At 43.2% G+C, this 27,280-nt stretch overlaps 1 protein-coding gene across 1 annotated transcript; it reads left to right on the forward strand.

Moving 5' to 3' along the window:
- NFKBIL1 (NFKB inhibitor like 1) lies at positions 1–25,832 on the forward strand. The gene is made up of 5 exons (XM_053721968.1): positions 1–48; positions 17,862–18,137; positions 21,316–21,428; positions 23,829–23,964; positions 24,830–25,832. Exons 2-5 carry the CDS (start codon positions 17,867–17,869, stop codon positions 25,447–25,449), a joined length of 1,140 nt encoding a protein of 379 aa, XP_053577943.1. The 5' UTR covers positions 1–48; positions 17,862–17,866; the 3' UTR covers positions 25,450–25,832.
- Positions 25,833–27,280: the final 1,448 nt, after the last annotated feature.

Raw genomic sequence — 27,280 nt, forward strand, 5'->3', positions numbered from 1 at the left:
TTTTGTGCCTTTTAGGCAGGAAGTTAACCGCAATTCTTGGAGTTTCAGGTACGATAGCTACATGGTGGATTGTGTTTTTTTTTTCTTTCTCATCAATATCTGCAACATTTAGCTGATATTAGGGGCTGGAGAGCGTGACAGTTTGTGCAACTATGGTGCAGCAGATGTTTAAAGGGGGGTAAAATCTTAGTTTAGCGTTCTAAATGATTTTCTCAGCCATATCTTATTATTTTCCTACAAAAATTGGCGTGGGGGTTCAGATGAGGGCTACCAACAATGCTGCAATGTTTGTGTCTCCAGGAACAAAAGGGGGAGCCCTATTTTGGGGTGTAAAGTCCCTGTTTTCCCCATAGACTTCCCACAGCCAGCCCTGCTCACCTACATGGATACATTGTATCAAACACTCAGCCTACAGGTTTTTATACATTTGTAACTGTTTACTGTACACAGACACTTAAAGCAGCCCTCTCAGTACCAACTGTACAAACTGCTGAGGAAATAATGTTCACACAGCCTTAAAGGGCAGGATAGCACCTGGTCACACAGTCTTAAAGGGACAGACAGAAAAAACACAGCCTTGAAAGGGTCAACTAGCACCACACGCACACAGTCTTATAGGGACAGATTGCAGTAATGTTCATGCAGCGCAACCTTAAAGGGCAGCTTGACACCTGCGCACAGAGCCTTAAAGGGACATATCACCATAATGTACACGCAGCGCAACCTTAAAGAGCAGCTTGACACCTGCGCAAAGAGCCTTAAAAGGACAGATCACCATAATGTGCATGCAGCGCAACCTTAAAGGGCAGCTCGAAACCTGCGCACAGAGCCTTAAAGGGACAGATTACCGCAATGTGCACCCAGCGCAACCTTAAAGGGCAGCTCGACACCTGCGCACAGAGTCTTAAAGGGACAGATCACCGCAATGTGCACGCAGCGTAACCTTAAAGGGCAGCTCGGCACCTGCTCACAGTCTTAAAGGGGCAGGCACACACAACCTTTTAGTGAGTTTACACGCAGTTTTAAAGGGAGCAATAGTATGCATCCCCATGTGATGCACGCAGCCTTAAAGGGATGCGCTGTCTTAATGGGACAGTGGCACATGCACGCACACAAACACACAGAGCACTCTCAGCCTTTAAAAGGACAACTTGCACCACACGCATACAGCCTAAAAGGGACAGATCACCATAATATTCACACACGCAACCTTAAAGGGCAGCTCGACACCTGCGCACAAAGTCTTTAAGGTACAGGCACACACAACCTTTAGTCGTTAAACGCAGACAGTTTTAAAGAGAGCGATAGTATGCATCCACATGCAAAGCACAGCGCCTTAAAGGGACACTCTGTCTTAAAGGGACAGGGGCACGTGCACAGCCTTTAAAAGGACAACTTGCACCATAACCACACAGTGTTAACGGAACAGCTCACACCATGCACACCTAGCGCAACCTTAAAGGGCAGCTCACCGCCTGCTCACACAGTCTTAAAAGGGCAGGCACACACAACTTTTAGTGGGTAAAGTCACACCACACGCACACAGTCTTAAAGGGAGCGTTAACAGTATACATCCACAGTCCACACACAACGCACACAGCCTTAAAGGAACATCTCACACAATGCTCAGTCTTTAACGGGCAGGCACACAGGCTTTTAAGCACACCCAAATGCACACAGCCTTAAAGGGGCACCCAGTATTAAAGTGACAGACAAACGCAGACTTTAAAGGGGGAGCACACACCACACACACACAGTTTTAATGGTACAGGTGCACAAACACAGCACACACAGCCTTAACAGCACAGATCACATTACGCTTGCACAGTCTTAAAGGGACAGTACACTGTAAAATTGTTTTTCCATAAATGTATTTTAAATGACTTGTTATACCAACTGCAGAGTATAAAATATTTGAGAAATTGCATTTTTGGGTTTATTTGTGTATCTGAAGTAGCTGGTTTTGTGCTTTGAAACCACAGCCTATTACAATGGGTTGAGCTTCAGGTAATATCAGATCTCATTATGTTATCACTTTTATGTATACAGACTTGCTTCCTTATATTATATTTGTCTGGAACACCAAAGCTCAATACTTAGAGAGAACAATGGAAAATTATAATTTTATTACTTAACTATCATGCCCCCCACTGAGAGTGTAATCTCTTCTGCTGGCTGTGTTTACTTAGGCTTGTCAATAGCGTATACGCCAGTATCAAAACTTTCAGTATAGGTTGGGAAACCACAAGCTAAATCAGCTATTTCAAATGATGAAATATGAGTAAAGGAGCTACTTGCAACCAATTTAATACACTCTAGCAGGTAAAAAGGATAATTGGGAATAATTTAAAGGGGAGAAAGTTTTTGGGTGAACTGTCCCTTTAACGGCACGGACACCCTCACACAATGCACACAGTCCTTAAAGTGATAGTAAACTTTTCCCCTTTGTCTAAACAAATCTGGAATGTTATAGATATTTTAGGAGTTTAACTCTTCAGTTGTTATGAAGATGCGCTATAACTTACTTTTTAATGTAGCGCTGAAATTCAAATACCCTGCCCTGGCCACAAACTTGAAAAGTAATATTTTTATTGAACTAACAGTTTGAAATATTTTCCAATCATCTCTCTAAAACAAAGGTGCTGTATGACTAGAGGGCTGATTGGGGAACCGTTCAAACTGTTAGCTCAACAACAAAAAAACACACACACTCGCAGACTAAAAGCACAGCTCATGGCTTTGTGTGGATGCCATAAAATCTCTATAACTCTTTTTACGATTGCCTTGAGCCATCTCTAAGGGGCCGATTTACTAAAGTGCGGACGGACATGATACAATGTAGCGTATCATGTCCGCCGCACATCGATAAATGCTGACAGCATACGCTGCCTGCATTTATCATTGCACAAGCAATTTTGTTAACTGCTTGTGCAATGGCACCCCCTGCAGATTCACGGCCAATCGGCCACTAGCAGGGGGTGTCAATCAGCCTGATCGTATAGGATCGGGCGTATTGAAGACCGCAGCCTCAGAGGCAGCAGATCAGTTATGGAGCAGCGGTCTTTAGACCGCTGCTTCATAACTGCCATTTCTGGTGAGCCTGAAGGCTTGCACGGAAACAGGGGGCATCAAGCTCCATTCGGAACTTGATAATTTGGCCCCAAAGTCTGTGTGTACCATAAACCATTCATTTAAAGCATTTAAGGCTGTGCGTGAATGCCATGAGCTGTCCTTTTAAAGCTGTGTGTGTGAACATTGTGGCACCTGTACCATTAAAACTGTGTGTGTGTGGTGTGAGCTCCTCCTTTAAAGTCTGCGTTTGTGTCTGTCACTTTAATACTGGGTGCCCCTTTAAGGCTGTGTGCGTTGCGTGTGGATGTATACTGTTATCGCTCTCTTTAAGACTGTGTGCGGCGTGTGGTGTGACTTTACCCACTAAAGGTTGTGTGTGCCTGCCCCTTTAAGACTGTGTGAGCAGGCGGTGAGCTGCCCTTTAAGGCTGCGCTAGGTGTGCATGGTATGAGCTGTTCCGTTAACACTGTGTGGTTATGGTGCAAGTTGTCCTTTTAAAGGCTGTGCACGTGCACCTGTCCCTTTAAGACAGAGTGTCCCTTTAAGGCGCTGTGCTTTGCGTGTGGATGCATACTATCACTCTCTTTAAAACTGTCTGCGTTTAACCACTAAAGGTTGTGTGTGCCTGTACCGTAAAGACTGTGTGCGCAGGTGCCGAGCTGCCCTTTAAGGTTGCGCTGCGTGAATATTACCATGATCTGTCCCTTTTAGGCTGCATGCATGTTGTGCAAGTTGTCCTTTTAAAGGCTGAGAGTGCTCTGTATGTTTGTGTGCGTGCATGTGCCACTGTCCCGTTAAGACAGAGCGTCCCTTTAAGGCTGCGTGCATCACATTGGGATGCATACTATCGCTCCCTTTAAAACTGTGCGTGTAAACTCACTAAAAGGTTGTGTGTGCCTGCCCCTTTAAGACTGTGAGCAGGTGCCGAGCTGCCCTTTAAGGTTGCACTGCATGCACATTGCAGTGATCTTTCCCTTTAAGGCTCTTTGTGCAGGTGTCGAGCTGTCCTTTAAGGTTGCGCTGCGTGCACATTACGGTGATCTGTCCCTTTAAGGCTCTGTGAGCAGGTGTCGAGCTGCCCTTTAAGGTTGCGCTGCGTGCACATTAGTGATCTGTCCCTTTAAGGCTCTGTGCGCAGGTGTCGAGCTGCCCTTTAAGGTTGCACTGTGTCCACATTATGGTGATCTGTCCCTTTAAGGCTCTGTGCAGAGGTGTCGAGCTGCCCTTTAAGGTTGCGCGTGTACATTATGGTGATCTGTCCCTTTAAGGCTCTGTGCGCAGGTGTTGAGCTGCCCTTTAATGTTGCGCTGCGGGCACATTACGGTGATCTGTCCTTTTAAAGCTGTGTGCGTAGGTGTTGAGCTGCCCTTTAAGGCTGCGCTGCGTGCACATTACGGTTATCTGTCCCTTTAAGGCTGTGTGCGCAGATGTCGAGCTACCCTTTAAGGTTGCACTGCGACCACATTACAGTGATCTGTCCCTTTAAGGCTCTGTGCGCAGGTGTCAAGCTGCCCTTTAAGGTTGCGCTGCATGAACATTACTGCGATCTGTCCCTTTAAGACTGTGTGTGTGTGGTGCTAGTTGACCCTTTCAAGGCTGTGTTGTTGTTTTTTTTTGTCCCTTTAAGACTGTGTGACCAGGTGCTATCCTGCCCTTTAAGGCTGTGTGAACATTATTTCCTCAGCAGTTTGTACAGTTGTTACTGAGAGGGCTGCTTTAAGTGTCTGTGTACAGTAAACAGTTACAAATGTATAAAAACCTGTAGGCTGAGGGTTTGATACAATGTATCCATGTAGGTGAGCAGAGCTGGCTGGCTGTGGAAAGTCTATGGGGAAAACAGGGACTTTACACCCCAAAATAGGGCTCCCCTTTTTGTTCCTGGAGACACAAACATTGCAGCATTGTTGGTAGCCCTCATCTGAACCCCCACGCCAATTTTTGTAGGAAAATAATGAAATATGGCTGAGAAAATCATTTAGAACGCTAAACTAAGATTTTAAGCCTCTCCTTATACACAGATATCCTGTAGAGCAGACACACTCCAGCCTCTCTTATAGACAGATATCCTGTAGAACAGACACACTCCCAGCATCTCCTATACACAGATATCTTATAGAACAGACACACTCCCAGCCTCTCCTATACACAGATATCCTGTAGAGCAGACACACTCCAGCCTCTCTTATAGACAGATATCCTGTAGAACAGACACACTCCCAGCCTCTCCTATACACAGATATCCTGTAGAACAGACACACTCCAGCCTCTCCTATACACAGATATCCTGCAGAACAGACACACTCCCAGCCTCTCCTATACACAGATATCTTATAGAACACACACACTCCCAGCCTCTCCTATACACAGATATCTTATAGAACACACACACTCCCAGCCTCTCCTATACACAAATATCCTGTAGAACAGACACACTCCCAGCCTCTCCTATACACAGATATCTTATAGAACACACACACTCCCAGCCTCTCCTATACACAGATATCTTATAGAACACACACACTCCCAGCCTCTCCTATACACAGATATCTTATAGAACAGACAAACTCCTAGCCTCTCCTATACACAAATATCCTGTAGAACAGACACACTCCCAGCCTCTCCTATACACAGATATCCTGTAGAACAGACACATTCCCAGCCTCTCCTATACACAGATATCTTATAGAACAGACACACTCCCAGCCTCTCCTATACACAGATATCCTGTAGAACAGACACACTCCAGCCTCTCCTATACACAGATATGCTGTAGAACAGACACACTCCCAGCCTCTCCTATACACAGATATCCTGTAGAATAGACACACTCCCAGCCTCTCCTATACACAGATATCTTATAGAACAGACACACTCCCAGCCTCTCCTATACACAGATATCCTGTAGAACAGACACACTCCTAGCCTCTCCTATACACAGATATCTTATAGAACAGACACACTCCCAGCCTCTCCCTATACACAGATATCCTGTAGAACAGACACACTCCAGCCTCTCCTATACACAGATATCCTGTAGAGCAGACACACTCCAGCCTCTCTTATAGACAGATATCCTGTAGAACAGACACACTCCCAGCCTCTCCTATACACAGATATCTTATAGAACAGACACACTCCTAGCCTCTCCTATACACAAATATCCTGTAGAACAAACACACTCCAGCCTCTCCTATACACAGATATCTTATAGAACAGACACACTCCCAGCCTCTCCTATACACAGATATCCTGTAGAACAGACACACTCCTAGCCTCTCCTATACACAAATATCCTGTAGAACAGACACACTCCAGCCTCTCCTATACACAGATATCTTATAGAACAGACACACTCCCAGCCTCTCCTATACACAGATATCTTATAGAACAGACACACTCCTAGCCTCTCCTATACACAAATATCCTGTAGAACTGACACAATCCAGCCTCTCTTATAGACAGATATCCTGTAGAACAGACACACTCCCAGCCTCTCCTATACACAGATATCCTGTAGAACAGACACACTCCTAGCCTCTCCTATACACAGATATCCTGTAGAACAGACACACTCCTAGCCTCTCCTATACATAGATATCCTATAGAACAGACACACTCCTAGCCTCTCCTATACACAGATATCTTATAGAACAGACACACTCCCAGCCTCTCCCTATACACAGATATCCTGTAGAACAGACACACTCCAGCCTCTCCTATACACAGATATCCTGTAGAGCAGACACACTCCAGCCTCTCTTATAGACAGATATCCTGTAGAACAGACACACTCCCAGCCTCTCCTATACACAGATATCTTATAGAACAGACACACTCCTAGCCTCTCCTATACACAAATATCCTGTAGAACAGACACACTCCAGCCTCTCCTATACACAGATATCTTATAGAACAGACACACTCCCAGCCTCTCCTATACACAGATATCTTATAGAACAGACACACTCCTAGCCTCTCCTATACACAAATATCCTGTAGAACTGACACAATCCAGCCTCTCTTATAGACAGATATCCTGTAGAACAGACACACTCCCAGCCTCTCCTATACACAGATATCCTGTAGAACAGACACACTCCTAGCCTCTCCTATACACAGATATCCTGTAGAACAGACACACTCCTAGCCTCTCCTATACATAGATATCCTATAGAACAGACACTCCCAGCCTCTCCCTATATACGGATATCCTGTAGAACACACAAACTCTCAGCCTCTCCCTATATACGGATATCCTGTAGAACACACACACTCCCAGCCTCTCCTATACACAGATATCTTATAGAACAGACACACTCCTAGCCTCTCCTATACACAAATATACTGTAGAACAGACACACTCCAGCCTCTCCTATACACAGATATCCGGTAGAACAAACACACTCCCAGCCTCTCCTTTACACAGATATCTTATAGAACAGACACACTCCCAGCCTCTCCTATACACAGTCTGTATATGTATCTGTGACAGATATCTTATAGAACAGACACACTCCCAGCCTCTCCTATACACAGATATCCTGTAGAACAGACACACTCCTAGCCTCTCCCTATACACAGATATCCTGTAGAGCAGACACACTCCCAGCCTCTCCTATACATAGATATCCTATAGAACAGACACTCCTAGCCTCTCCTATACACAGATATCCTGTAGAGCAGACACACTCCAGCCTCTCTTATAGACAGATATCCTGTAGAACAGACACACTCCTAGCCTCTCCTATACACAAATATCCCGTAGAACAAACACACTCCAGCCTCTCCTATACACAGATATCTTATAGAACAGACACACTCCCAGCCTCTCCTATACACAGATATCCTGTAGAACAGACACACTCCTAGCCTCTCCTATACACAAATATCCTGTAGAACAGACACACTCCAGCCTCTCCTATACACAGATATCTTATAGAACAGACACACTCCCAGCCTCTCCTATACACAGATATCTTATAGAACAGACACACTCCTAGCCTCTCCTATACACAAATATCCTGTAGAACTGACACACTCCAGCCTCTCTTATAGACAGATATCCTGTAGAACTGACACACTCCAGCCTCTCCTATACACAGATATCCTGTAGAACAGACACACTCCTAGCCTCTCCTATACACAGATATCCTGTAGAGCAGACACACTCCCAGCCTCTCCTATACATAGATATCCTATAGAACAGACACTCCCAGCCTCTCCCTATATACGGATATCCTGTAGAACACACACACTCTCAGCCTCTCCCTATATACGGATATCCTGTAGAACACACACACTCCCAGCCTCTCCTATACACAGATATCTTATAGAACAGACACACTCCTAGCCTCTCCTATACACAAATATACTGTAGAACAGACACACTCCAGCCTCTCCTATACACAGATATCCGGTAGAACAAACACACTCCCAGCCTCTCCTTTACACAGATATCTTATAGAACAGACACACTCCCAGCCTCTCCTATACACAGTCTGTATATGTATCTGTGACAGATATCTTATAGAACAGACACACTCCCAGCCTCTCCTATACACAGATATCCTGTAGAACAGACACACTCCTAGCCTCTCCCTATACACAGATATCCTGTAGAGCAGACACACTCCCAGCCTCTCCTATACATAGATATCCTATAGAACAGACACTCCTAGCCTCTCCTATACACAGATATCCTGTAGAGCAGACACACTCCAAGCCTCTCCTATACACAAATATCCTGTAGAGCAGACACACTCCCAGCCTCTCCTATACACAGATATCCTGTCGAGCAGACACACTCCCAGCCTCTCCTATACACAGATATCCTGTCGAGCAGACACACTCCCAGCCTCTCCTATACACAGATATCCTGTAGAGCAGACACACTCTCAGCCTCTCCTATACACAGATATCCTGTAGAGCAGACACACTCTCAGCCTCTCCTATACACAGATATCCTGTAGAGCAGACACACTCCTAGCCTCTCCTATACACAGATATCCTGTAGAGCAGACACACTCCCAGCCTCTCCTATACACAGATATCCTGTAGAGCAGACACACTCCAGCCTCTCCTATACACAGATATCCTGTAGAACAGAAACACTCCCAGCTTCTCCTATACACAGATATCCTGTAGAACAGACACCCTCCCAGCCTCTCCTATACACAGATATCCTGTAGAACAGACACACTCCCAGCCTCTCCTATACACAGATATCCTGTAGAGCAGACACACTCTCAGCCTCTCCTATTTACAGATATCCTGTAGAACAGACACACTCCCAGCCTCTCCTATACACAGATATCCTGTAGAACAGACACACTCCAGCCTCTTCTATACACAGATATCCTGTAGAACAGACACACTCCCAGCCTCTCCTATACACAGATATCCTGTAGCACAGACACACTCCTAGCCTCTCCTATACACAAATATCCTGTAGAGCAGACACACTCCAGCCTCTCCCTATATACAGATATCCTGTAGAACACACACACTCCTAGCCTCTCCTATACACAAATATCCTGTAGAGCAGACACACTCCCAGCCTCTCCTATACACAGATATCCTGTAGAACAGACACACTCCAGCCTCTCCTATACACAGATATCCTGTAGAACACACACACTCCCAGCCTCTCCTATACACAGATATCCTGTAGAACAGACACACTCCTAGCCTCTCCTATACACAGATATCCTGTAGAACAGACACACTCCTAGCCTCTCCTATACACAGATATCCTGTAGAACAGACACACTCCCAGCCTCTCCTATACACAGATATCCTGTAGAACACACACACTCCTAGCCTCTCCTATACACAAATATCCTGTAGAGCAGACACACTCCCAGCCTCTCCTATACACAGATATCCTGTAGAACAGACACACTCCAGCCTCTCCTATACACAGCTATCCTGTAGAACAGACACACTCCCAGCCTCTCCTATACACAGATATCCTGTAGAACAGACACACTCCCAGCCTCTCCTATACACAGATATCCTGTAGAATAGACACACTCCCAGCCTCTCCTATACACAGATATCTTATAGAACAGACACACTCCCAGCCTCTCCTATACACAGATATCCTGTAGAACAGACACACTCCTAGCCTCTCCTATACACAGATATCTTATAGAACAGACACACTCCCAGCCTCTCCCTATACACAGATATCCTGTAGAACAGACACACTCCAGCCTCTCCTATACACAGATATCCTGTAGAGCAGACACACTCCAGCCTCTCTTATAGACAGATATCCTGTAGAACAGACACACTCCCAGCCTCTCCTATACACAGATATCTTATAGAACAGACACACTCCTAGCCTCTCCTATACACAAATATCCTGTAGAACAAACACACTCCAGCCTCTCCTATACACAGATATCTTATAGAACAGACACACTCCCAGCCTCTCCTATACACAGATATCCTGTAGAACAGACACACTCCTAGCCTCTCCTATACACAAATATCCTGTAGAACAGACACACTCCAGCCTCTCCTATACACAGATATCTTATAGAACAGACACACTCCCAGCCTCTCCTATACACAGATATCTTATAGAACAGACACACTCCTAGCCTCTCCTATACACAAATATCCTGTAGAACTGACACAATCCAGCCTCTCTTATAGACAGATATCCTGTAGAACAGACACACTCCCAGCCTCTCCTATACACAGATATCCTGTAGAACAGACACACTCCTAGCCTCTCCTATACACAGATATCCTGTAGAACAGACACACTCCTAGCCTCTCCTATACATAGATATCCTATAGAACAGACACTCCCAGCCTCTCCCTATATACGGATATCCTGTAGAACACACAAACTCTCAGCCTCTCCCTATATACGGATATCCTGTAGAACACACACACTCCCAGCCTCTCCTATACACAGATATCTTATAGAACAGACACACTCCTAGCCTCTCCTATACACAAATATACTGTAGAACAGACACACTCCAGCCTCTCCTATACACAGATATCCGGTAGAACAAACACACTCCCAGCCTCTCCTTTACACAGATATCTTATAGAACAGACACACTCCCAGCCTCTCCTATACACAGTCTGTATATGTATCTGTGACAGATATCTTATAGAACAGACACACTCCCAGCCTCTCCTATACACAGATATCCTGTAGAACAGACACACTCCTAGCCTCTCCCTATACACAGATATCCTGTAGAGCAGACACACTCCCAGCCTCTCCTATACATAGATATCCTATAGAACAGACACTCCTAGCCTCTCCTATACACAGATATCCTGTAGAGCAGACACACTCCAGCCTCTCTTATAGACAGATATCCTGTAGAACAGACACACTCCTAGCCTCTCCTATACACAAATATCCCGTAGAACAAACACACTCCAGCCTCTCCTATACACAGATATCTTATAGAACAGACACACTCCCAGCCTCTCCTATACACAGATATCCTGTAGAACAGACACACTCCTAGCCTCTCCTATACACAAATATCCTGTAGAACAGACACACTCCAGCCTCTCCTATACACAGATATCTTATAGAACAGACACACTCCCAGCCTCTCCTATACACAGATATCTTATAGAACAGACACACTCCTAGCCTCTCCTATACACAAATATCCTGTAGAACTGACACACTCCAGCCTCTCTTATAGACAGATATCCTGTAGAACTGACACACTCCAGCCTCTCCTATACACAGATATCCTGTAGAACAGACACACTCCTAGCCTCTCCTATACACAGATATCCTGTAGAGCAGACACACTCCCAGCCTCTCCTATACATAGATATCCTATAGAACAGACACTCCCAGCCTCTCCCTATATACGGATATCCTGTAGAACACACACACTCTCAGCCTCTCCCTATATACGGATATCCTGTAGAACACACACACTCCCAGCCTCTCCTATACACAGATATCTTATAGAACAGACACACTCCTAGCCTCTCCTATACACAAATATACTGTAGAACAGACACACTCCAGCCTCTCCTATACACAGATATCCGGTAGAACAAACACACTCCCAGCCTCTCCTTTACACAGATATCTTATAGAACAGACACACTCCCAGCCTCTCCTATACACAGTCTGTATATGTATCTGTGACAGATATCTTATAGAACAGACACACTCCCAGCCTCTCCTATACACAGATATCCTGTAGAACAGACACACTCCTAGCCTCTCCCTATACACAGATATCCTGTAGAGCAGACACACTCCCAGCCTCTCCTATACATAGATATCCTATAGAACAGACACTCCTAGCCTCTCCTATACACAGATATCCTGTAGAGCAGACACACTCCAAGCCTCTCCTATACACAAATATCCTGTAGAGCAGACACACTCCCAGCCTCTCCTATACACAGATATCCTGTCGAGCAGACACACTCCCAGCCTCTCCTATACACAGATATCCTGTCGAGCAGACACACTCCCAGCCTCTCCTATACACAGATATCCTGTAGAGCAGACACACTCCCAGCCTCTCCTATACACAGATATCCTGTAGAGCAGACACACTCTCAGCCTCTCCTATACACAGATATCCTGTAGAGCAGACACACTCCTAGCCTCTCCTATACACAGATATCCTGTAGAGCAGACACACTCCCAGCCTCTCCTATACACAGATATCCTGTAGAGCAGACACACTCCAGCCTCTCCTATACACAGATATCCTGTAGAACAGAAACACTCCCAGCTTCTCCTATACACAGATATCCTGTAGAACAGACACCCTCCCAGCCTCTCCTATACACAGATATCCTGTAGAACAGACACACTCCCAGCCTCTCCTATACACAGATATCCTGTAGAACAGACACACTCCAGCCTCTTCTATACACAGATATCCTGTAGAACAGACACACTCCCAGCCTCTCCTATACACAGATATCCTGTAGAACAGACACACTCCAGCCTCTCCTATACACAGATATCCTGTAGAACAGAAACACTCCCAGCTTCTCCTATACACAGATATCCTGTAGAACAGACACCCTCTCAGCCTCTCCTATTTACAGATATCCTGTAGAACAGACACACTCCCAGCCTCTCCTATACACAGATATCCTGTAGAACAGACACACTCCAGCCTCTTCTATACACAGATATCCTGTAGAACAGACACACTCCCAGCCTCTCCTATACACAGATATCCTGTAGCACAGACACACTCCTAGCCTCTCCTATACACAAATATCCTGTAGAGCAGACACACCCCAGCCTCTCCCTATATACAGATATCCTGTAGAACAGACACACTCCTAGCCTCTCCTATACACAGATATCCTGTAGAACAGACACACTCCTAGCCTCTCCTATACACAAATATCCTGTAGAGCAGACACACTCCAGCCTCTCCCTATATACAGATATCCTGTAGAACACACACACTCCTAGCCTCTCCTATACACAAATATCCTGTAGAGCAGACACACTCCCAGCCTCTCCTATACACAGATATCCTGTAGAACAGACACACTCCAGCCTCTCCTATACACAGATATCCTGTAGAACACACACACTCCCAGCCTCTCCTATACACAGATATCCTGTAGAACAGACACACTCCTAGCCTCTCCTATACACAGATATCCTGTAGAACAGACACACTCCCAGCCTCTCCTATACACAGATATCCTGTAGAACACACACACTCCTAGCCTCTCCTATACACAAATATCCTGTAGAGCAGACACACTCCCAGCCTTTCCTATACACAGATATCCTGTAGAACAGACACACTCCAGCCTCTCCTATACACAGCTATCCTGTAGAACAGACACACTCCCAGCCTCTCCTATACACAGATATCCTGTAGAACAGACACACTCCTAGCCTCTCCTATACACAAATATCCTGTAGAGCAGACACACTCCCAGCCTCTCCCTATATACAGATATCCTGCAGAACAGACACACTCCCAGCCTCTCCTATACACAGATATCCTGTAGAACAGACACACTCCAGCCTCTCCTAAACACAAATATCCTGTAGAACAGACACACTCCAGCCTCTCCTATACACAGATATCCTGTAGAACAGACACACTCCCAGCCTCTCCTATACACAGATATCCTGTAGAACAGACACCCTCCCAGCCTATCCTATACACAGATATCCTGTAGAACAGACACACTCCCAGCCTCTCCTATACACAGATATCCTGTAGAACAGACACACTCCCAGCTTCTCCTATACACAGATATCCTGTAGAACAGACACACTCCCAGCCTCTCCTATACACAGATATCCTGTAGAACAGACACACTCCAGCCTCTCCTATACACAGATATCCTGCAGAACAGACACACTCCCAGCCTCTCCTATACACAGATATCCTGCAGAACAGACACACTCCCAGCCTCTCCCTATATACAGATATCCTGCAGAACAGACACACTCCAGCCTATCCTATACACAGATATCCTGCAGAACAGACACACTCCCAGCCTCTCCTATACACAGATATCCTGTAGAACAGACACACTCCAGCCTCTCCTATACACAGATATCCTGTAGAACAGACACCCTCCCAGCCTCTCCTATACACAGATATCCTGTAGAACAGACACACTCCCAGCCTCTCCTATACACAGATATCCTGTAGAACAGACACACTCCCAGCCTCTCCCTATATACAGATATCCTGCAGAACAGACACACTCCCAGCTTCTCCTATGCACAGATATCCTGCAGAACAGACACACTCCCAGCCTCTCCCTATATACAGATATCCTGCAGAACAGACACACTCCCAGCCTCTCCTATACACAGATATCCTGTAGAACACACACACACTCCCAGCCTCTCCCTATATACAGATATCCTGCAGAACAGACACACTCCCAGCCTCTCCCTATATACAGATATCCTGCAGAACAGACACACTCCCAGCCTCTCCCTATATACAGATATCCTGCAGAACAGACACACTCCCAGCCTCTCCCTATATACAGATATCCTGCAGAACAGACACACTCCAGCCTCTCCCTATACACAGATATTCTGCAGAACAGACACACTCCCAGCCTCTCCCTATACACAGATATTCTGCAGAACAGACACACTCCCAGCCTCTCCCTATATACAGATATCCTGCAGAACAGACACACTCCAGCCTCTCCCTATACACAGATATTCTGCAGAACAGACACACTCCAGCCTCTCCCTATACACAGATATTCTGCAGAACAGACACACTCCAGCCTCTCCCTATACACAGATATTCTGCAGAACAGACACACTCCCAGCCTCTCCCTATATACAGATATCCTGCAGAACAGACACACTCCAGCCTCTCCCTATACACAGATATTCTGCAGAACAGACACACTCCCAGCCTCTCCCTATATACAGATATCCTGCAGAACAGACACACTCCAGCCTCTCCCTATACACAGATATTCTGCAGAACAGACACACTCCAGCCTCTCCCTATACACAGATATTCTGCAGAACAGACACACTCCAGCCTCTCCCTATACACAGATATTCTGCAGAACAGACACACTCCAGCCTCTCCCTATACACAGATATTCTGCAGAACAGACACACTCCCAGCCTATCCTATACACATATATCCTGCAGAACAGACACACTCCAGCCTCTCCCTATACACAGATATTCTGCAGAACAGACACACTCCAGCCTATCCTATACACAGATATCCTGCAGAACAGACACACTCCAGCCTCTCCCTATACACAGATATTCTGCAGAACAGACACACTCCAGCCTCTCCCTATACACAGATATTCTGCAGAACAGACACACTCCCAGCCTCTCCCTATATACAGATATCCTGCAGAACAGACACACTCCAGCCTCTCCCTATACACAGATATTCTGCAGAACAGACACACTCCAGCCTCTCCCTATACACAGATATTCTGCAGAACAGACACACTCCAGCCTCTCCCTATACACAGATATTCTGCAGAACAGACACACTCCCAGCCTCTCCCTATATACAGATATCCTGCAGAACAGACACACTCCAGCCTCTCCCTATACACAGATATTCTGCAGAACAGACACACTCCAGCCTCTCCCTATACACAGATATTCTGCAGAACAGACACACTCCAGCCTCTCCCTATACACAGATATTCTGCAGAACAGACACACTCCCAGCCTATCCTATACACAGATATCCTGCAGAACAGACACACTCCCAGCCTATCCTATACACAGATATCCTGCAGAACAGACACACTCCAGCCTCTCCCTATACACAGATATTCTGCAGAACAGACACACTCCCAGCCTCTCCCTATATACAGATATCCTGCAGAACAGACACACTCCAGCCTCTCCCTATACACAGATATTCTGCAGAACAGACACACTCCCAGCCTATCCTATACACAGATATCCTGCAGAACAGACACACTCCAGCCTCTCCCTATACACAGATATTCTGCAGAACAGACACACTCCCAGCCTATCCTATACACAGATATCCTGCAGAACAGACACACTCCCAGCCTCTCCCTATACACAGATATTCTGCAGAACAGACACACTCCCAGCCTCTCCCTATACACAGATATTCTGCAGAACAGACACACTCCAGCCTCTCCCTATATACAGATATCCTGCAGAACAGACACACTCCAGCCTCTCCCTATGCACAGATATTCTGCAGAACAGACACACTCCAGCCTCTCCCTATACACAGATATTCTGCAGAACAGACACACTCCCAGCCTATCCTATACACAGATATCCTGCAGAACAGACACACTCCAGCCTCTCCCTATACACAGATATCCTGTAGAACAGACACACTCCAGCCTCTCCCTATACACAGATATTCTGCAGAACAGACACACTCCCAGCCTCTCCCTATACACAGAAATGTGTCTGTTCAGCAGCATATTGGTGTATAAGGAGAGGCCAGCAGTGTGTCAGTTCTGCAATATATCTGCGTATGTCTGTCTTTCAGGGTACGATTGTCAGGATATGTAAACTAACATGAGCAGATGTATGAATGCAATTATAAAATACATATTTATTTGCAAAATATCGTTGTGAGAGGAATTCTATTCCTGTAACTGTACAGTTCTATAGATGTTACATTTGAAGCCTTAATCAATGGTTATTAAACTACATGCTCTAACAAATTACAACATGCAACACTGCAACTCTATTTGCTTAACCCCTGGACAGACCACAGCTGGGTCGTCTGCTGATTTGATCATGGTCAGTTTCCGCTAGGGGCCAGCACTGCTGCGTAGGTCTCAAGCGATACTTTAACTATGTGTCTAACCTCTTTGTGGGTGTTAAAGGGATATAATATCCACATTTTTTCTTTCATGATTCAGATGAGCAGCATTTTTCAGCAACTTTCTAATTTACTCCTATTATTAATTTTTCCTGTTCTCTTGGTATCTTTATTTGAAAAAAGCAGGAATGCAAGCTTAGGAGCAGGCCTATTTCTTGTATTGTATTCTACATTTAGCCACCAACCAGCAAGTGCTACCCAGGTGCTTATCAAAAAATGCTTGCATTCATACTTTTCAAATAAAGATACCAAGAGAATGAAGAAAAATTGATCATAGGAGTAAATTAGAAAGTTACTTAAAATTGCTGCTCTATCTGAATCACGAAAGAAAATATTTGGATTTAGTGTCCCTTCAGTATCCCTTTAATGATTGATGTGCCCAGCCTTTGTAATTGCTTTTTTAGTCCAGCTGTTTAATACTTTTTCTTGCTCCATACGTTTTCCCAGATTTCATGTCTTACCGTCGAGAACTCAAAGCACTTGGCTACATCCAGCGCGGCGATGTGCTCCGCTTGAAATCCTATATCCGCAAGCATCGCCACTTGCGTTTAGACAAGCCCTTACCAGGAGGGCAGAGCCTTCTTCATGCCGCCTGCGCCCTTGGTGACGATGCATGTGCCCTTCTACTGCTCCGCAAGGGGGCCGACCCTCTGCAGAGTGACAAGGCTGGCAACAATGCTCTGCATGTGGCAGCGAGAGAAGCGGAAAAGAAAGGCAGGAGCGGTAAGTTCTGGGCTAGTGAGGTGCTCTAGGATTTATTTTGCTAGCCGTGCATTTGTCAGTTATGTGCAAGCCCAACAGATGCGCTATGTATAAGCTTTTGTTTCAGCCATAGAGCTGTGAAGATCTATGTGATTTCCAATTCAGCTGACAGTCTTAAAGGAGCACTGTATACAGTAGAATTACATACCGGTAATTAATAAATGCATAATTTAAAATACAGTGCAATAACATTTACTCTGAATCTCAAATAAGCAGTAGATTCTTTTTTTTCTGACAAATTTATTTTCCCCCTCCGATTTGACCTCCCCTTGTATCATGTGACAGCCATTTGCCAATCACAGACTAGTATACGTATACCCTGTATTCTTTTGCACATGCTCAGTAAAAGCTAGTGCCTCTGAAAGTGTGAAAGTAAAAAAAAAAAAAAGCAAAATTTGATCATAGAAGTAAATTGGAAAGTCTCTTAAAACGACATGCTCTATCTGATTAATGAAACTTTAATTTTGACTTTAGTGTCCCTTTAAAGGGACATGAAAACCAAAATGTGTCATTCACGATTGAGATACAACGGCAAAAAAGTCCTAGTTGATATTCTGCAAGATAAGTTCCTCAAAAAGAATTAAAATTAGAGAACCTAGTGTAAAACTGTCTAACAAAAAATATTTTATTCCGCACAGGTAAGATAAACCTCCAGGGTGTACAGGATCTCTTCAAAATAATGTATTTACATTCTAGATAACACATTAAAAACGTCAATATAAAATAAGCACTAATGTCACTCAGCAGGCATCTTGGGAAAAGTTCAATCCGGTAAGAAAAGAATTAACGCTCAAACCGGACTTGATCCAAATGCGGCTGTGAGAATGAGTGTTAAGCCGGCTCTTTTCCTGCCCAGTTCCTATATTTATTTATTTTTTTCTTCTTTTTGAGTAACGTATCTCACAGATTATCAAATGGAACTTTTTGCCATTTTTGAAACTAAGTATCCTTTTATGTATCACTTTGGCACCTTATATTGTATATTTTTTTCACATTGACACATTATTATATACTATATTTTGTGTCACTTTTAGACATTGTGTAGTATTTTTATCTTCTTTATTCAGAAAGAGCCTACAGTTTTAAACAACTTTCTAATATACTTCTGTTATCATATTTGTTTAATTCTCTTGGTATCCTTTGTTGAAGAAGCATCAGTTCATCACTAGAGGTTAGCTGAACACTTTGGGCGGAGCAATGACATGAGGCATATATGTGCTGCCACTCCTACCTATGTATTATTTTCAACAAAGGATACCAAGAGAACAAAACAAATTAGATAATTGGAAAGTTGAAGGAGTATTCCACTGCTGGGAGCTAGCTGAACACACAAAGTGACCCAATGACAAGAGGCACATATGCGCAGCCACCAAACGGCACCTATCTCCCAGCAGTGCATTGATGCTTCTGAAGTGTACCTAGGTATGCTTTTCAGCAAAAGGATACCAAGAGAATTAAAGACAAATTGGACGTTGTTTATAATCACATGCTCTGCCTTAATCATGAAAGGAAAAATTGGGGTTTCATGTCCTTTTGAGGCAGTAACAGAAATATCTAGTCTAGTCCCCTGGGGAACTACGTTAGTTCAAAAACTCAATTTATGACAGTTACTAGATGTGTTTATGGGAAATCTAGGTAATAAAAAATAATGATGCATATAAGAGGGTAGCAGTTAAATATGCCATAAATAAATTTTTCAAAGACATTTCTCCCAGGGTCGTATTTTGGCCTGGGCAAGCAAGGCACTTGCCTAGGGCGGCAGTATGGGAGGGGGCAGCACATTTTTGTGGCAATATTTCTAAGAGGCTTACAGTTATTTTCGAAGTGTTATACAGGTATACAATGAGAGATTGTGCCTAAGGAGCTCACATTCTAGGGGGCTATAATAAGAAAATGCACATGGGGCTTACAGTTTAGAAAGCAACTCTAATTGTTGCAATTATTTAGCTGGCTATTGCCTTTAGTTCTGTTGGCTTTCAGTACAGTACTTAGTATTGTGTTTGGGGAAGTAAAACTTTAGGAGGGAGTAGCAGAATTTTGAGTGCCTAGGGCAGCACAAAACCTAAATTCGCCACTGATTTCTCCACAAACCTATAAAGAAAATGTACATTTATTCAACTCAGTTATATTCGTTACCCCTTTGAGTGCTAAGCACTTTCCCACCTGGGTGCTAAGCTTTTTTAAGGGTTTTTATTATTATTATTATTTTATTTTTTGGAGAGAAAAAAATTGTAATTTTTTTTTTCTTTTCTTTTCAGATCCCCAAGACTTACACTGTTGGAAAGGTTAGGCGATTATGTTTCCAACGGTGGGTCTTGGGGGTCTGTAGCTGCTTAGATGCCTGAGATACAGGCTTCTAAGCAGCATGCCCCCTGCACCTATACTTAACATTGTTAAGTATAAATAAAGTTGCACAGTGACGTCATCACGTCACTGCGCGCAACTTCACCACGCAAGTGAAGCCCCGGCGATGCCTGTCACTATGCAGGCCTGATCGCTGGGGTAGGAGCGGGTGGGAGCACCCAGATCTCCCTCAAGGTGGGAGAGTGCTAGTGACGGCTCTGAGCCGTCGTTAGCACCAGAGTGGGAAACCCTGTGACAGCTCAGAGCCATCATTAGCACTCAAGGGGTTAAATATTACATTTGTAGATGAAACCCACATTTTTCCATTGTAATTCAAATAGAGCATGTCATTTTACAACAACTTTCCTATTAACTATTTTTTGTTGTTGTTCTTTGTTGAAAAGGATACCTAGGTAGGCTCATCAGCTGCTGATTGATGGCTACACATATATACCTTGTCATTGGTTTACCTAATGTGTTTAGCTAGCTCCCTGTGGTGCACTGATGCTTCTTCAACAAAGGATACCGAGAGAATGCATTCAATTAGATAACAGAAGTAAATTGGAACTTAAAAGTGTATGCTCTATCTGAATTGTGAAAGAAAAATGTTGGGTTTCATGTCACTTTAAGATAAAAAGTACAATGTTCCTTCTGCCATACCCTATGCAATAGTCCTAGAAGTTTTAAGCTGTGATTTTGTTTCAGTCCTCGAGGTTTCAGGCTCACTGTTTCTACGCCAGCACTAGATTCTGTATAATCGGTGTCAGAAGTCTAACTGTGCTCTCATTTTTTACAGTATACACAGACCTGGTTGTCCCCATACTCAGACGGTGTCCCCAGGCTATAAATGTCCCGAACTTTCAGGGTACAACACCTCGTGACATCCTGCGAAGGGCAGAGGACCTCATGGTAACCATATGTGTGTTCTGATGGGAGAGTGAGAGATAGGGAGATTGTGTGCAATACAGAGGGAAAGGGCAGAGAATCAGAGGCCAGTGACGGCAGAATATAGAGGAGAGGTAATCAAAAAGGAAGAGATAACCAGCGAGAAGGGGGATGCGGGGGAGAGGAGAGAGAAATTGTGAAGCAGGAGTCAGATTTGGTGGTAGAAAGAAAGATTGAAAGAGATTAAAGGGACATGAAACGCACACTTTTTTATTTCCTGTTTCAGATAGATCATACATTTTAACCCCTTAAGGACCAGCGTCGTACCCTGTACGTCTCTGGTCTTTCTATGGGGATTGCATTTAGCAGGAAGGAGTGAGGGTATAATAGCGCTATTATAACCAATAAAACCCTTAACGACCAGCGGCGTACAGTTGTGGTGGTAACTGGTTAAACAGCGTTCTAATTTACTTATATATATATATGTTATAACATTTCCTTTGTTCTTTGGTATCTTTTTTTGAAAAGCAGGGACAATGAGCTCAGGGGCGTGAACGTGTCGAGAGCACTATATGGCAGCAGTTTTGCAAGAATATTATCCATTTGCAAGAGCACTAGATGGCAGCACTTTTTTCTGCCATGTATTGCTTCAGATGCTACCTAGGTATCTCTTCAGCAAAGAATATCATGAGAACGAAGCAAATTTGATAATAGAAGTAAATTGTATGCTCTGATTCATAAACTAAAATGTTTTGGTTTTATATCCCTTTAACCTGACTTTTTTTTTTTTTTTACATGGAATTTTTTACTATGACATTTTAAAAGGACAGGTCTTGTGTTCCTTTAATTGCATAATATTATACATTACAGATAGTACAGGTGGCCCTCGGTTTACAACGGTTCAATTTGCACCGTTTCAGAATAACAACCTTTTTTTTCAGTCATGTGACTGCTATTGAAAAGCATTGAGAAGCAGTGCATTGATTAAAATAGAGAGTAGGTGGAGCTGTCCGCTTGTGTTGCAGCAAAGATATGCAAGCCAAGCAAGCTGAAATGAATCAGTTTAACTAGACCTGAGCTATCGAGCAGCTTGCAAAGGAACAAGATCTTCCTGTCTATAAATCAGTCCAGATTGGAATGCATAGAAAGAACTGTTTGAAGAAAAATGCAAGTAAAGTCTGTGTTGTGTGATTATTTTATTAGGTTTATAATGCTGTTTAGCAAATGTTTTTGTTTATTTAACTTAGTTTAATTAAGATTCTGTGTTGTGTGAATATTTTATTAGGTTTATAATGCTGTTTAGCATTTAAAGTCTTCATTTCAAAGCTTTAAAAATAATGTATTAGGTTTTACTTATGACAATTTTGAAAGGGGCCTGGAACCTAACTCCCTCACTTCCCATTGACTTACATGATAAACTGGGTTTCAATTTACAACAGTTCCTTCTGGAACCTAACCCCGGCGTAAACTGAGGGCTACCTGTATCTGCATGTGAGCACATTAGACCTCCTTAATTAAAGGGACAGTCAACACCAGAATGTTTGTTGTTTAAAAAGATAGATAATCCCTTTATTACCCATTCCCCAGTTTTGCAAAACCAACACAGTTATAATAATATACTTTTTACCTCTGTGATTACCTTCTATCTAAGTCTCTGCAGACTGCCCCTTATCTCAGTTCTTTTGACAGACTTGCATTTTAGCCAATCAATGCTGACTCCTAGGTAACTCCACGGGAATGAGCACAATGTTATCTATATGACACACATGAACTAACTCCCTCTAGTGGTGAAAAATTGTCAAAATGCATTCAGATTAGAGGCAGCCTTCATGGTCTAAGAAATTAGCATATGGGCCTACCTATATGTCATTTGAACAATTCTGATAGATAACCCTCACAAATTTTGGGTTGCGTACCCTGATTAGACTTAAAGGGATGCTAAACCCAATTTTTTTTTCTTTCATGATTCAGATAGAGCAGCAATTTTAAGCAACTTTCTAATTTACTCCTATTATCAAATTTTCTTCGTTCTCTTGCTATCTTTATTTTTAAATGCAGGAATGTAAAGCTTAGGAGCCGGCCCATTTTAGGTTCAGCACCCTCGATAACGTTTGCTGATTGGTGGCTACATTTAGCCACCAATCAGCAAGTGAAACCCAGGTTCTGACCCAAAAATGAGCCGGCTCCTAAGCTTAGATTCTTGCTTTTTCAAATAAAGATAGCAAGAGAAGAAAGAAAAAATTGATAATAGGAGTAAATTAGAAAGTTGCTTAAAATTGCTGCTCTATCTGAAACATGAAAGAAAAAAATTTGGGTTTAGTGTCCCTTTAATTGTTTTAGGTTTACCTCTGAGCATGAACTAACGAGCAGGGAGAGACTAATTATACATATCAACAAATAAAGTATTGCTCTGTGTTTAACCAGGAGGCAGATTCCATACAAGCTCTCTCTTCTATTCGGTCATCCAGTGATCGTTCCGCAACGGAGGACGCAGTTTGGCAGCAGAAACTTCTGGCAGAGAGTATGGATGAATATCAGGAGGTGTTCGGACAGTATGATGGTAAGCAATCCATCACTGTGACATATACATTGTTGCCTGTCACTATAAATCACTTTGATGCACAGGACTGCTACTATAATAATAGATAAGAAGCTAAAGATGGGTGCACAATGCAGGGTAGCAGCTTCTAAGGCTAATACGATATACAAGCATGTATTCAAAGAGGCATTGATTCAGGGGAGGAAAGGATAATTCTGTCACTATATACTGTAAATCCCTGGTAAGACCTCACCTTGAGTATGGAGTGCAGTTCTGGGGACCCATCTCAAAAAAAGACATTGCAGACTTAGAAAAAGTTTAGAGAATGGCCACAAAGCTAATAAGGAGAATGGAAAATTTAAGCTATGAGGAGAGGCTAGCCAAACTGGGTCTGTTTTCTCTAGAAAAAAAGCGCTTGAGAGGTGACATGATTACTTTAGATAAATATATTCAAGGCCCATATACAGAGATGGCAGAAGCTCTGTTTATTCCCAAAAAATTGTTTGTGACAAGAGGTCACAATTGAAGGTTGGGAGAAAGGAGATTTAATCTCCTGCAACAGAAACGTTTTTTCACTGTTACAGCAATAAAATTGTGGAATTTATTACCTAAGGAGGTAGTAAATGCCAATACCTTAGATACATTTAAAAATGGATTGGATATACTTCTAGATAGAAACATAATTCAGGGCTATGATTGCTTGTGCTTTTTTGTAAGTATATTAGATTTGTATAGGTTAAACTCGATGGACTTCTGTCTTTTTTCAACATCATCTACTTTTTTACTATGTTAATACACTGCAAACATACACAGTTACTGGATATTAGAATATAATGTGCAGCTATAAGTCACTATCATGTGCATCATCATTGCTCTTTTTTTACAGATGACTTTGTGGACACTCCCCCTGAGGAGGAAACTTTTGAGTCCTGGGCAGATCGTATTTCTCAAGAATACAGAGCAAGACGGCGGAAAGCAGAGGAACCCAATACGCGGAAAAAACCTGCGCCAGCAGCAAACACTGCAAGAGAAGATGCAGAGCAAAAGTACTTGGAGCAGAGGCAACGTATGGAGGCTGAGCTCCGGCAGGTGCAGAAAACACGATATCAGAGTAGGTGTGAACAGGTTTTTGGGAAAGTGAGCACAACTGGAAAAAATGGCACAGAGCAAGAAGACAGCAGTGAAACCGGAGTCAACAGGAAAGGAGAAGACAGTGAGGATAGGGCAGCAGCCTCTGGCACCCGGTTATTGGGGTACAGTGACATTCCTTGGCCACTACCACATGGCACTGCAGAGCAGATGGCTCAATCCATAGCAAGGGGCTCTGACTCCTCCAATAGCGCCACATATAAGCGCTACCTGAGAGCGCAGCAGGTGACCTGGCACCCTGACCGTTTCCTGCAGAGGTGTGGGGGGCGTTTACGAGAGGGTGACCGGGAACGGGTGCTAAGGACTGTTACTGCTTTGTCACAGGAGCTTAATCGACTGGCTGAGCTGGCAAAGTAACCCACAGATTAGGACTGCAGAATGTCTCCAATACTGAACCCCTCGTATTTTTCGTAATCCTGAATCCCTTCTCTTTGTTCTCTACTTCCTCTAATCTCTTATTTCTTTATTTCTCTCTATCTTTCACGCTCACCCTTTGTCTCTCCTCTTTCTTTTTTTTTCTCTCCTCTCTCTTCTTTTTTCTTCTCTTTTTCTTGCTCTCTCTCCTTTTTTTCTCTCCTCCTCCCTTTTCTCTCTCATTTTGTATTTTTCCTCTATCTTTCTCTTTTACTGCTCATTCCTCTCCCACTCTTGCTTCAGTCTGTTTGTATCACTCTTCCTCTCTCTTGTTTACTTGTTAAAGGGACATTAAAATAATAAAGTTTCACTTGTATTCCCTTTAACGGGTACTACAGTTGTTTTTAAACTGTTGAATACTTTTTTACTTAAAACCAATCTCAGGCTGTGTTGGTCGCTCTGTCAGAAGGCTCTTTTTTGAGCTGTAAACTGTAAAATGTCTTCATGTGTCAACACTGTTCTTATTTCTATGAACGTCTTTGACTCACTCTTTGTATCTTTTTTTTTTTTCTCACTTTTTTTTTCAGTTTAACTCGCCCCTTAATATTCTTTTCCCCACTGTTTGTAAATTATTGCTCTTCTTCTTCTCCTCAATCTTCTCACCATTTATTACTACAGGTGGTGAGAGTCCATAATCCATTACTCCTGGGAATTGCTCTTTTCTACCACTAGGAGGAGGCAAAGAGTCCCAAACTCCAAGAAATCTATAAAACCCCTCCCACCTCACAGGTACCTCAGTCTTATTCTTCTACTCTAACACTCTTTTAATATCCCTTTAACATGGGTACATTTCTTAAAGGACAGTCTAGTCAAAATTAAACTTTCATGAACTTTGCAATTCACTTTTGTAATCAATTTTGCTTTGTTCTTTTGGTATTCTAAACCTAGGTATGCTCATATGCTAATTTCTAAGCTCTTGAAGGCCGCCTCTAATCTGAATGCATTTTGAGAGTTTTTCACAGCTAGAGAGCGTTAGTTCATGTGTGCCATATATAACATTGTGCTCATGCCCGTGGAGTTACCTAGGAGTCAGCACTGACTGGCTAAAATGCAAGTCTGTCAAAAGAACTGAAATAAGGTGGCAGACTGCAGAGGCTTAGATACAAGGTAATCACAGAGGTAAAAAGTATATTAATATAATAGTGTTGGTTATGCAAAACTGGGGAATGGGTAATATAGGGATTATCTGTTTAAAACAATACAATTTTAGAGTAGACTGCCCCTTTAAATCAAATATTTTTTTAAAAAAATAAAAAATTAAATGTACGTTTCTGCCCCTATCCTCGTTTGACATCTCTTCGTTGGCTCTGTTTTCTCACCTTTTTTACCCTACTTTTTTTCTTTTCCTGCTTCAAATAAAACTTTGCTCTTTATACAAATACCGTATTTCATTGCCATAGCATTTTGCAAGTCTGTCTGATTTGGGGTTACAGGTATCTTTCTCTCGTGTCAGTAACCTAAGGTGCGAATAAATGTGCTGAGTTAGCGTTTTTATATGTGGCAAGGAGGTTAACTCTTCATCTGTCAATTATCTATTACAATGTACTAAAAATCTGTTGCTCCTTAACACGTTTCTAGAGACTTGTTGCACCAGCTGAGGGGTACAAAATATATCTATAATTTAGGTTTCCTTTTGTATTTGAAATAGACATTGCTCATTGTATCATGACATATTCAAATAAGCTGAGCTTGCAGGGAGCACAGAACTCCCTATGTTTCCCCCTGTACGCAAAAGCCTAATTTTAATATTTTTCTGTATAGAGAAATTGAAAAT

Source organism: Bombina bombina, chromosome 7 (genome assembly GCF_027579735.1).
Source record: "Bombina bombina isolate aBomBom1 chromosome 7, aBomBom1.pri, whole genome shotgun sequence".
Taxonomy (NCBI): Eukaryota; Metazoa; Chordata; class Amphibia; order Anura; family Bombinatoridae; genus Bombina; species Bombina bombina.